The sequence below is a fragment of the Cetorhinus maximus genome, chromosome 2 (genome assembly GCF_964194155.1).
Source record: "Cetorhinus maximus chromosome 2, sCetMax3.hap1.1, whole genome shotgun sequence".
In the NCBI taxonomy this organism is placed as follows: domain Eukaryota; kingdom Metazoa; phylum Chordata; class Chondrichthyes; order Lamniformes; family Cetorhinidae; genus Cetorhinus; species Cetorhinus maximus.
The window spans coordinates 132,665,627-132,679,054 of record NC_135880.1 but is presented as its reverse complement, the minus strand read 5'-3'; the positions used below and the strand labels follow the sequence as shown (position 1 = coordinate 132,679,054).

The window sequence follows — 13,428 nt, the reverse complement described above, 5'->3', positions numbered from 1 at the left end:
AACCATTTACAATTTATATCAATGGCTTGGATGAAGGTATGTACCATCAGCAGCTTTAGCAACCAAAGATAAGTTGTGAAGAGGGTGTAAGGAATCTGCAAAGGGAGATATAGCTAGGTTAAATGAGTGGGCAAAAATTTGGCAGATGGAGCATAATGTGGGAAAATGTGAACTTGTCCATTTTGGCAGGAAGAATAGAAAAGCAGCATATTATTTAAATATAGAGATATTGCAGAACTCTGCGATAGAGAGATCTGGGTGGCCTGGTACATGAATCAAAGTTAGTATGCCGATACAAGAAGAGATGAGGAAGGCAAATGGAATGTTGTTGTTTATTGCAAGAGGAACAGAATATAAAAGTAGGGATGTTTTGCTACAGTTGTATATAAGGTATTGGTGAGACCACATTAGGAGCACTGGGTATTGTTTTGGCCTCATTTAACAAAGGATATAAATGCATTAGCAGCGCTTCAGAGAAGGTTCACTTAATTGATACCTGGGATGAGGGTTGGTGGTTACCTTATGAAGAAAGATTGAGCCAGTACCCATTGGAGTTTAGAAGAATGAGTGGTGACCTTACTGAAATTCATGATTCTAAGGGGATTTGACAGGGTAGATGCTGAAAGGATGTTTCTCCTTGAGGGAGAGACTAGAACTAGGAGACAGTTTGAGAGTAAAGGAGTCTCCCATTTAAGGCAGAGATGAGGAGAATTTTTTTCCTACAGAGGGTCGTGAGTCTTTGGAACACTCTTTCCCAGAGAGCAGTGGTAGCAGGTCAATGAATATTTAAGGCAGAGGTAGGTACATTTCTTGACTAACAAGGGAATCAGAGGTAATCAGGGTTAGGTGAGAATGTGGAGTTGAGGCCACAATCAGATCAGCCATGATCTTACTGAATGGCAGAGCAGACTCAACGGCTGAATGGCTTGCTACTGCGCCTAATTCGTATGTTTAAAAAAGTTAATATTTTTATACCCTTCTCTCTCAAATGTGGATTGGCCTGTACAACTTCAGTATTTTCATATTTCACCTCTTTTCTATTTTTCCTTAGTTCTGGTGAAGAGTCATATGGACTCAAAACGTTAACTGTATTCCTCTCCACAGATGCTGTCAGACCTGCTGAGTTTTTCCAGGTATTTTTGTTTTTATTTCAGTATTTTCTGTTTTATTTCACGGCAAAAGGTGGCTTATCACTTAGCCATGAAGAGTGAGGAGACTGTCAAACAAACAAAACCAATCCAATCGAAAATGTCATCAACAAAAAAAAACAAAATGTCTGCTCCAGTTGGTGCAACACCAAAATCCCAGCAGCTAGTCAGCAAATTTATATTGGCAATGACCCATTTCATGGTATAATGCATACATGGGGGGGAATGGCACTGCTTGTTACTTGTAGCAAATGTGAGCACATGTACAATTTTTAAAAAAATTACCTGAATTCAAAATTTGCCAATTAATCTTTCTGCATTTTTCTCACATAAATACACTAACTTTAATAACTACACATATTTCGTTAAACTAAATTTTATCTTTCAAAGAAGGAAAGGCAAATTGTGTGAGCTTTTTGATTATGAAGAAGCAAGTAAGAGAAATAGAGGCTGCAACTAAACACCTTATACGAGATAAGACAATCCACATGTACTTCAGTTTTGCTTTTCTCCACAAACTTTGAAGGATTGTATTAACAAAGTTTTAGGAATGGTCAGAGTTGACTGATGTATCAATTTGTAGATCTTATCTTTAACATATTTGCAGTGCCCTTTGAAGCCTATTGTCATTGTCTCAAAACAGCTTGAAAATTGGCTTAGGTCTCATGGAATAAAATTTCCTACTTCCCCATTTTAAAAGACATGAACTCTAGCTTATAATGTAAATTTAGAAAAAGACGCCCCCTCACCCCCTGGCACTATTGCTCAAATTACATTTTACTTACCTCAGATTTAGAAGACATATCATCTAATGCAGAGTCATTTGGATCTACAACATCTTCAAATGGTGGTAAATTAGGCTTCTTTTTCTCTATTGCCTCATTTTCCATTTTGACCTTTCCTGCCTTCGCATGCGATTTGTCCTTCATTTGTTTCTTTTCAGAAGGAGAAGCACTGGAAAAGCTTTTAAACAAAAATTCAGAGCTGCTTTTCTTCTTTTTCTTTGCTATAAGTTCATCAGAGTCCATATTAGGAGGCCTCTTGGTCGGAGCCTTAATGTCCTGTTGAATGCCTCCAGTCCCACATACAGCGTTGTTTTCCAATGATTTTGGCTCTTTTGACATTGGTTTTGGTTCCTTAAATGCTGTCTTAGGAACAGTTTTCTCATCTTTTAGTGGCTTGTTTTCTTTGGGTTTCTTTGAGAGCTCTTTGGAAATTTTACTGTGTTCCCTGGAAGGTTCTTTGAAGGCACTTTTGTGCTCTTTCGAGTCTTTAGATGGTTTGTCCTTGTGCTCTTTCATGGATTTATGGGGCTTGGAGAAGCTGTTGCTATTATTAGTGCTGCTGCTCTTATTTGGATCCTAGAAGATAGAAAAAAAAAACAGCTTTATAAACCCAAATATGAAAATCTACCTCAGTGCAACAGTGCTGAGTTACAGAGCTGTAGCAGGAGAGCTACAAATGAATCTAGATGCCCTGGCACCAGTGAGGAAAATTGCACCGTACCTCAGCTTCTTCTGGAATGTATGCATATATGGATAGAAGGACAGAACACGATCATACACCATTGCAGCATGTATATAAGGCAAACATTTTCTTGTTCACACTTACAGTCAAGTAGTGCACATAAATAATGGTCAGTTGGGAAAGGTAGTGAAGGGTGCTTAGTACCCATAGAACTATGCCCCATTAGATGTGTCTTCAGGAGATGAATAGACAAATTTAACGGGAAAAAAGTCCTCATTGATTTAGTCAATTTTCCAGCATTCTTAACAATTCCCATTCAGATACATTCTTGATGTCACATTTAAAAGCAACATTAATGGGATTGTGATAAGTAGCACTGCTGTAGTGCACTAGCTGACCTGTGATTTTGTCTAAAGGCTGATCGTATCTACCACGAGAGGATATGGGGAAAGCAGGAAAAGAACGGGAAATGATTCCTGCTTCAATTTAAAGTTTGCTCCTTGTTATGCCTGCTATAGGAAAGGGAAGCTTAGCATTGAAATAGGTTAACACCCACTTGCAGTATATATTAAAACATTTAGAAATTATAAAATAAAATTTTGTTGCTGCAACTGATTGGATGCTAGACTTCTGTCACTCTTCCCATAAAAAAAAGTGAGCACAATTCACATCTGTTCAAAAATTGATTAAAAAATTTCTAGTTTCCCAGGAACATCATATCACCACCCGGCCTCAAATTCTAAAGCTTCTATATCTTGGTAACGCCACTGAATAATATCCTCTGGTAATAAACCACCAGACTTCAGACCACACACAGAATGCAGTTGTTGTGCAGGATTAGCACTTCTAATAAAAATCAAAGCCTGTAATTATGTCGTATTAATGGATTTTTTTTAACGTTATTGAAACTAGAGTATCAAAACATATTAAATATATTTTTTTTAAAAACAGAAAAAACGTCGTAGGAAAGCTTTTAAAAAACCTCAAACCTTTGAGGTTGAAAAGGCTTGATTTTAAGGAGGGAAGAGAGTTTTCCATTACATTGGATTTGTGCAATGATATTAAAGCATAAATGAAGGGCAAAGAATATGAACAAATTACAAACATGTTAAGCACAACTAATTAAAATATGGTTACATTTAAATGGAAAAAACTGTTCCAGCTATTTTGGAGAGGATACAGGAACAATCTAGCAGTCTTCCTAGACCAAGTCTACTTCAATTCCCTTGGCTTCTGTACTCAGAAATTGCATTTCTCCTCCATCCACTCCCACACCTTTCCTTCAGTAGGAAACTATAAATTCCAACCACTCTCAGTGCCCGCAATGATATCTGATTTTTAAGAATTCATCAGATCGATGGAACTATAGTTAGCAGGGAATTAGTCCAAGGCTCTGCATGTCTGCTTCTGGGCATCTCACCATGTTGAACAATTCTTGATATCTTGAGCTCCAGGTTTCAGAGCTCGAACAGCAGCTGGTTTCATTGTGGTGCGTCTGTTGAGAGCTGTGTGGTCACCCCAGAGCTCGAGTATAGAGGGACATAGGGAATGGGTGACCACCAAACAGTGAAGAAGCCGACAAGTAGTGCAGTCCCGAGTGCATCTCACTCTCTCTCCAGCATTCAGTTCAGAATACTGATGAAAGTGATGGTTCATCTGGGGAGTGCAGCCAGAGCCAAGTCTATGGCACCATAGATGGCTCAGCTATACAGTGGGACACAAAGACGACTGGAAGAGCAATAGTGATAGGAGGTTCAATAGTTTGGGGAATAGACAGGGCTTTCTGCAGCCACAGACATGAATCGGGGATGGTATGTTGCCTTCCAGACGTCGGTGAGTGGCTGCAGAGCACTCTAGGTGTGTGGGGAGAAGTGGCTGTAGTCCAGAACACTGGCAGAAAGAGGGATGTGGTCCTACATTCAGACTTTAAGGAATTAGCTAGGAAATTAGCAAGTAGGACATCAAAAAATAGGAAGAGGAAAGCAAAATACTACTGATTCTGGAAATCTGAAATAAAAGACATGCTGGAAAAACTCAGCAGGTATGGCAGCATCTGTGGAGAGAGAAACAGAGTTAACATTTTGAGTCTGTATGACTTCTTCAGAGCTCTGAAGAGTCACACGCACTCTAAACTCCGTTTCTCTCTCTCCACAGATGCTGCCAGACCTTTTGAATTTTTCCAGCATTTTTTGTTTTTACCTCAAATAATAGTAATCCCTGGGTTACTCCCAGTTCCACACACAATTGAGTACAGAATTAAGAGGATAGAGAAGATGAACACATGACTGGAAAAATGGTACAGGAGGGAGGGCTTTAGATTCCAGGGATATTGGGGCCACTCCTGGGAGAATTGAGACCTGTACAGGCCGGACTGGTGGTGCCTAAACACAGAGTTGGGACCAAATTTCCTTGCGGGGCAATTTGCTAGTGCAGCTGGGTAAGATTCAAACTAACTTGGCAGGGTTGTGGAAACCAGGACCTAAGATCAGAGGGGAATACCAAGCTGCACAGAATACTGGGAGAGGCAGATAGCATTGAGTAGGAAATACTAAGTTATTAGGTGGGTTCAGTTAAGGGAGAAAGTAATGAAGTCTAAAGTGAGGTTACTGTGCATGCATGGAGTGCGGCAAGATTGGTGAGTTACAGGCACAGATTGGCAGGTGGAAATCTGATGTAACTATAACAGAAGCCTAGCTCAAAGAAGGACAGGACTGGGCAATAAACATTCCTGGATGCAAGTTGTTCAGGATAGGAAGGAAAGATGGCAGTAATGATCAAGGAGGACATTGCAGTGTGAGAAAGAGAGAGGATGTCCCAAAGGGATCAAGGACAGAGTATTTGGCTACAGCTAATGAACAAAAAAAGTGTAATTATATTGCTTGAAGTAATCTATGGGCCAAATAGTAGGAAAGATGTAGACGAACAAATTTGCAATTAAATTACAGAGAGGGGCAAGAATTACAAACCAGTTATAATGGGGGCTTAAATTGTAAGAATAAAGGGCAGAGAGAGGCAGGAGTTCCTAAACAGGAAAATTATCTACAGCAATATGTTTCCTTCCGATGAGAAAGGAAGCACTGCTAGACCTGGTTCTTGGGAATGAGGTGAGCCAAGTGTATTAAGGGAACATTTAGGGGACAGTGATCATTGTATCATAAGGTTTAGGTTGGCTCTGGAAAAGGACATTGAACAATCCAGAGTAAGAATAATTAACTGCGGGGGTTGGGGGTGGGGAAGACAACTTCCAAGAATGGATCCAACCCAGATAAATTGGAATCAAAGGCTGGCAGGCAAAACCGTAACTGAACAATGCACTGCCTTTAAAGAGAAGAGTGCTTGGGTACAGTCAGTGTATATTCCCATTAAGGAGAAAGGCAGAACAAACAAATCCAGACCTCCCTGGATGAAGATAGAGATAGAGATTAAGACATGGAATAAAGTGTGCTTATGACAGATGATGTCAAGTGGATAATACAACCCAAGAACCTGGTTGAACATCGAAGGTTATGGGGAAACAAAAAAGCAAATAAGAGAAACAAAGAGTATGAAAAGAGACTGGGAGCCAACATAAAAAGGAATCCAAAAGTCCTCTATTAGTATATAAACAGGTAAAGGGTGGCAAGAGGAGGAGTGGGGTCAGTTAGGGACCAAAAAGATTTATGCATGAAGGCAGGGGGCACAGCTAAGCATATTAAGTGAATACTTTGAATCTGTCTTTACCAAGGAAATGCTGAACAGGCCTTGGTGAAAGAGGAGGCAATTTAGGAATTTGAAGATATTAAAATTAATAAGGTCGTGGCATTGGATACATTGTCTGTAATTAAAGTTGATGAAGCATCTGCCAGATGAGACGCATCCAAGAAGAGTGTGTGGAAATTGCGAAGGAATTGGCCATAATTTTCCAGGTGTCCTTAGAGTCTGGGGTGGTGCCAAAGAACTGGAGAATGGCAGATGTCACACCCTAGTTCAAAAAGTGTGCAAAGATGAGGCCAGCAACTACAAGCCTGTTAATTCGACCTCAGTGGTGGGAGTGCTTCTAGAAATGATAATTCAGGACAAAATTGTCACATGGGCAAATGCAGGTAAATTAAGGAAAGCCAGCATGGATCTGGCATGGGCAAATTATATTCATTTAGCTTGTTTGAGTTTTTTGATGAAGTGACAGAATGTTGATGAGGGTAATGCTGTTGATATGATGTACATGGACTTCCAAAAAGCATTTGTTAAAGTGCCACACAACAGGCTTGTGAGCAAAGTTATTGCTCATGGAATAAAAAGGGACAGTAGCAGCATGGACTTGAAATTGGCTGAATGACAGAAAACAGTAGTAGTTAATGGGTGTTTTCAGACTGAAGAGATTGCAGTGGAGTTCCCCAGGTGCCAGTGTTAAGACCCTTGCTCTTCCTGATATACATTAAATGACCTCAACCTTGATGCACATGATGTCAAACTTGAAGCATTGTGAACAGTGAGGAAGCTAGCATAGAACTTCAAAACGAGATACACAGGTTGGGGAGAAATGGGCAGACAAGTGGTAGATGGAATTTTATGCAGAAAAGCATAAAGTGATTCATTTTCATAGGAACAACACGGAGAGATGATACAAAATAAAGGGCACAAATCTAAAAGGTATACAGGAGCAGAGGGACCTAGGTGTACATATGCATTAGCCATTGAAGGTGACAGGGCAGGTTGAGAGAGGTGTGGTTAATAAAACAGTGTCCTAGACTTTATTAATAGAGGCACAGAATACAAAAGCAAGGTGGTTATGTTAGACATGTATTGAAAACTAGTTCGGCCTCAGCTAGACTACGTAGCTGAGTCTACGTAGACTGCACTACGCATCTAGTTCTGGGCACCACACTTTAGGAAAGATGAGAAGGCGTTATAGAGCATGCAGAAAACGATTCACACAAATGGTTCCAGGGATGAGGGACTTCAGTTACACAGATAGAATGGAGAGATTAGGACAGTTTCCTTGGAGAAAGCTGAGAGGAGATTTGATAGAGGTATACAAAATCATGAGGGGCCTAGACAGAGTAGATAGGGAAGAAACTATTCACATTGGTGAAAGGATCAAGAACAAGAGGACACAGATATAAAGTAACTGGCAAAAAAAAAAGCAACGGAGGCATGAGGAAAAACAATCTACACAGCGAGTGGTTGGGATCTGGAACGCACTGCCTCAAAGTGCGGCAGAGGCATGTTCAACAAGACATTGAAGAGGGAATTGGGTTATTATCTGAAAAACAAGAGTGTGCAGGGCTATGGGGAGAAGGCCAGGAAGTGGCACTACGTAAATTGCTCCTTCCGAGAGCTGGCACAGACACGACAGGCCAAATGGTGGTCTTCTATACTGAAATTATTCTGTGATATTAGTGACCTGGACTTCGATGTGTAGGGCACAATTTCCAAGTATTGTCATCTGCAAATTTTGAAGTATTAAATGACCTTCAATACTCCTGTACACATCTCTATGACAATGAACAGGTCTCATTAAAAGAGTGGATGAAAGATAGTGAAACAGAAATTAAGTCATTTCCAAGCTGCTAACAGGGCTTTCACCTCACAATGAATTCACTGCATTGAATTAAATTAGCATTATTGGAATTTAAACAGTTGCCTTACCAAATGACATTTGTACAGAAAATATTTGCAAGGAAAACATCAGCTTGTGTCAGTGCCTTCAACAAGATTCCAAAAAAGGAACGTGAAACACTGCAAATCTCATGAGATTTATATCTTGATTACTGAAAAATAAACTATTCCCATTTGTTGTCTACTTAAACAGTGAGCAGCCTCATCTGCTTTTGCCAGGTGATCAGGGCGATCAATCATATTGATTTATTAATTGCAACCATCAGCAGTGACAACAGCTTACACTTATATAGCATCTTTAATGTAATTTTAAAAAGTTTCAAGGTACTTCACAGAAGCATTATGAAGCAAAATTAGACAGAGCCACAAAGCGATGGCCAGAATATGCACATTATATTCTAAGCAATAAAACTTTAGCTCGTCTGTTATCTGCCCATTTCTCATTGTAGCTGATTAATTAATCCTAATGGTTGAACTCGATTTTTTACATAGGTTAGACTTGAGTTGTAAACCAACTAATGTGATGTCCTCACTCTTTCTGATGTGAAAAAAAACATGAGCTTACTGAGGAGGACTGGAGTTGGGGGGTGACAGGGGTGAAGATGTAATCCAGAAGGGGCTGGTGTTCCATCTGGCATCATGCTGATCTATCATAAAAGTTAGACAAATAGCAAATACAGGGTGGTTGACATTAGCCACTGTCTAAGATAGAAGGACAACTGAATGTGAATTGTGTTACAAGGAGGAACTTGAGCACATTATCTGCTGTCATTTCAAGGTCTATGGAACTGACCATTTGTTAGCTTGAAGGAAACAATTTTATATTAATATTGAGACCAGGGAAGGAAGATCAGAAAACCAAACATCAGATTTTCACATTTCCACAGGGGGGAAAATTGCTAGAGTCCTTTTCTTAGGCGAAGACAAGAAATTTTTAAAAATAAATAAAATGAAATTTTCCACTTTATATTGTCTACATTTGGTTTGCAATTTGAAGTTTTAGCCATTGGTAAGCCTGGAGATTCAAATGAACTGCAGTTCAACTCTTTAAAAAAAAAAGGAGAAACGAGCAGTCACAGGATACAGGACACAATCATTTCTGCAATTTTACAAGGCTCCAGAGAAAAAAGAAATCAAACTACTGGGAATAAAATTGATACGATTGTGTTCTGAAAAAATAAACTAGGCATCTTAATTTCATCTATTAGAAGCCAAACTATCATGAAAAGTGTCCCCAATGAAAAGCCTTGCCACAGCAGAGTGCATGACCTCAATGTTAGGCTGTAACTGATATAATTAGCAAGTAAAAACATGCTTTTTTCAGGTTTTTAATGTTCATAACTCATTTCGTTTGATCTTATATATATTTGTAGCACAGAAAACAAACCATTCAGCCCAACAGGACTATGCTTGTTACGCTCCACACAAGCCTCCTCCCCCGCTTTATCTAATCCCATCAATATAAAACTTTGTATTTCATTCTCCCTCATTTGTTTATCCAGCTTCCTCTCAAAAACGTCTACACTATTTGCCTCAAATTGTCTTGTGGCAGTTGAATTTCACACACTCAGTAAAGAAGTTTCTCCTGTTTTCCCTAGGATTTGTTCATGACTACCTTATATTTATGACTCCTGGTCCTGGTTTCCTGCCACAAGCGGAAACAGTTTCTCTATGTCTTCCCCATCCAATCCTCCAAATCTTAAAGACTATTAGATTATCCTTCAGTCTTTTTTCCAGAACCTGTTTAATCCTTCTTGATTAGGCATAACATCTCAGTTCAGGCATCATTCTACCAAATCCCTTTTCAACCTCCTCTAAACCTCTCTATTCTTTTTATATTATGTCATAACTGGTCATAGTACTACAAGTGAGGGCTAACCAATGTTCTCTAGAAGTTTTAAACGGCCTGCTAGACCCCTCTCTATCAACATGCTTCCTTTCACTTCTGCACTCTGACGCTCTGCCCTCCCAATCCCCTACCCTTCAATACTCCTCGACCTTCCTGCTCTCTCGTTGCCATTCCAGACTAAACACCCTCTTAGATAGGCCTACAGCTCCCCTCTGTGACTTTCTTGACGTCTTCCTCATCATGAGCAGCAACCCCATTTGCCCACTCAGCTCTCTCATCAACCTTCCCACCCAGTGAACCTGCTGGGGGCTCATCTTGCCAACCAATTCACTTCTCCCACTGCTCCTATTCTAGACTCCAACAGTTCAGCTCCGCCGCCCCCCCCCTCCGCCTCTCTTATGCATCACCCTCTAGAATGTCCATTCATTTGTGTACAGAAGGAAGTAGGTTGGGGCAGGGGCAGAGGATGCTGAGTGATAGAAGGAAGTGATCAGAGATGGTGAGACTAGCAAGACCACTTGAAACAACAAGGTAAAGGGCGCGGCAGTGAATATGGGTTGGGAGTTTACATGGAGGGAGAGAATTAGGGGGGGGGGAAAGGAGGAGAAAAAGTGTGATGAGTTGAGATGAAATTTGAAATCCAATGAGGATGAGAAGTCACCTGGTGCAGAGGCTGAAGGAAAAAAGCAGCGAAGCATCTCGGTGAGAGCTTTTATCATACTTTGGAGGGCAATAGAGAATGAGGATTTTGAATGAGAGTCAAGATGAGTGGAACATAAGATACTAGGGAGAAGGTAGGCTGACCAAGATATGATTTGGTGACGAATGCCACACTTCCAGCTTGACAGGGCAAGCGGTGGGACATATAGCCAGGCAAGGATACTTCATTAAGTGGAAAGGTGTCATCACCCCTCAACCATATTTCAGTTAAGGACATGATGTTGATGCAATCATTTAATAAGTTAATGTATCTGCCCCCAATTCACTTAAGTACTTACAAAATTCGCAACTGTCCAGCCTTTGGCCTTCCATTCACCACATTTCTGCAGCTACTGATTTGATCAACTGCACCCTCTTCTCCAGCTTTAATGGCCGAGTTCCCCCTAGTCCCATTCCTCTCTCACCCTGGCCATTCCCTTGGTATGACTCACCTCTACACCTCAAATTCAAGGGGTGCATATTGAAAGGACAACTAGTTTAGTCATTCACTGATACCAGATCTGGCTCGACCACAAGGAAGTTTTGAGTCCTGCAACTCATCTACTAAAACTGCTCATTATTCCAGGATCATCCTGGAATGCAAAGATAACTTCTGACTTTTCTCTACTGCAAGCCATCTACTTAAAACCCTCTCCTGTCTCCTTCACCCTCTTGTCTAACACTAAGTGTGAGGGGCTTGTAAACATTTGTCATTAAGGCTGAGATCATCCAATCAACTGCTGTGTCCCTCCCTTCCACTAGCCCATCGGCCAAACTTCCCCTCAAGTTCCTCCCTGGCCGAAACCTTGAACTTGGATAATTCTCTGGTTTTTGTCCCATTCACCCAGTGCTTTCTCCAAGCTCATCTTGCCCGTGAAGCTCACCTCCAATTGTTTCAATCCCATTCCCACTAAAGTGTTGTTCACTAACCTTCCTGTCATGGCTCTGATGTTAGCTGATATTGTTAATCACAGGAGGGGGATGAACACGAAGCCAAAGGTGAGGATTTTATGAGGGGCAATCAAAAGCTTCAAAGGTGCAAGTTTTAAGAATAATTTTAAATCTCTTCACCTGAGCTGGGGTTGTTTTATTTGGAACAGAGGAGGCTGTGGGAAAATTTAATGGAGGTCTATAATATTATGGAGGGGCATAGACTGTATGTGTAGGAAGGACCAATTTCCATTTGTCAAAAGGTCCGTGACTAGAGAGCATAGATTTAAAGTAATTGGTAGAAGGATTAAAAAAGGTGTGGAGGGGTACTTTTCTCACCGAGTGTAGTGGAGGTCTGGATCTCACTGCATTACATTTAAACAACATTTCTACTGGCCTACAGACCAACAGCTGGAAGATGGGTTTAGGCTGACAGCTCTTTTTTGGCTGGCATGGAGATGATGCGCCAAATAGCCTCCTTCTGTGCTGAAAATCTTTCCATCTTTCCACTTCTCCATTTAGGAAGTGAATTCTAGAATATAGGGACCATACAGGAAACTACATGGGGTGGGGGGGCAGGGGTGATGGAGTTGGTGGGGAAAGCACATGACTCTTTTGTAAGGAACTGAAAACGTAGGTGTGGGTGTAGAGAAGAGGTCAGAGACATAGGGAGATGCAAGGCTCTGGACTGATTAAAATGTAAGAAGAGAATTTTGAATTGAGGCATTTTGGACCAGGAGTCAACAAAAGGTCAATGGGGACAGGTGCAACTGGCGAGCAGGAATTTGTGCACAACTATAACAACTGAAAATTATTGTATTTGGAGCACAGGAGGCCAGCCAGAAGACCAGTGAAATATTTGAAATATGATGTGACAAAAGCATGGGATGAGTTTTTTTGGGTTGGGTGCCTGATACAATGTCAGACCTCATTCATCTTATTCCCTCTTCTTCCTGTGAAATATACAACATATGTGCCACTATTTCCATTTCTAGGTGCAATATACATAAAGTTAGGATTTATGGAGTGTTCAGTAGACTACTTACTTACATTAAAAGTGGGATTTCAGAGTTTGTTTTGAATTTTCCTCCAAACTTCATCTAAGCCACAGAAAAGTTCATTTTCTAAGCTGCAATATTTGACTGCATAATCTTTTCCATGGTCAGAAAATGCCAGTTTACCAGCTGTAAAAGCATTTCCTTTACACTAGAGGAAAAGCAGCATACTTGCAGTGTGAATTGGTATGCTTCAGTTTAAGCAATGAGATGGAGCATAAAATTTATTTAGATCTTCACCAACATGCACAAGAAATGGGAATGAACCATTTACTCCATAAATGGAGTTCTACCTAAGCCATTAAATCAAGATTTAACTTTTACCAGTGCTGATATCTATTAAAATCACTGATTGGTCTATGTAAATCGATCAACATTTTTAGTACCATGTTATATTGCTTCCACTATGGACTGTGGAGATCTTAACAAAAGCAGACTTCAAGTTTTATGAAAGATTGAGAAATTGTAATCCAATTTCAGAGTTTGTTTTGCCATTTGGAACATAAGTAATGCTGTTCTGTAATTTCAAACTGTTTTAACCTTGGCTATCAGCTTAGCTCAGTGGTAGGGACTCTTACCTGTCAGAAGCTTGGTGTCCAATATCCACTCCAGGACACAAATTTAGCTTGGCACTTCACTGCATTACTACAGATGCACTGCAATGTCAGAGGTGCCATCTTTT

General features: G+C 40.4%; 1 protein-coding gene across 3 annotated transcripts in view; it reads right to left on the bottom strand.

The window, feature by feature from the left end:
• The window catches only part of mllt3 (MLLT3 super elongation complex subunit), a 158,425-nt gene that overhangs the window by 73,662 nt on the left and 71,335 nt on the right, over positions 1-13,428 (bottom strand). For all 3 annotated transcript variants that reach the window (XM_078569575.1, XM_078569584.1, XM_078569594.1), the window contains exon 5: positions 1,934-2,509. In XM_078569575.1, coding sequence (XP_078425701.1) covers positions 1,934-2,509 — 576 coding nt within the window. The remainder of the gene's footprint in view (positions 1-1,933; positions 2,510-13,428) is intronic.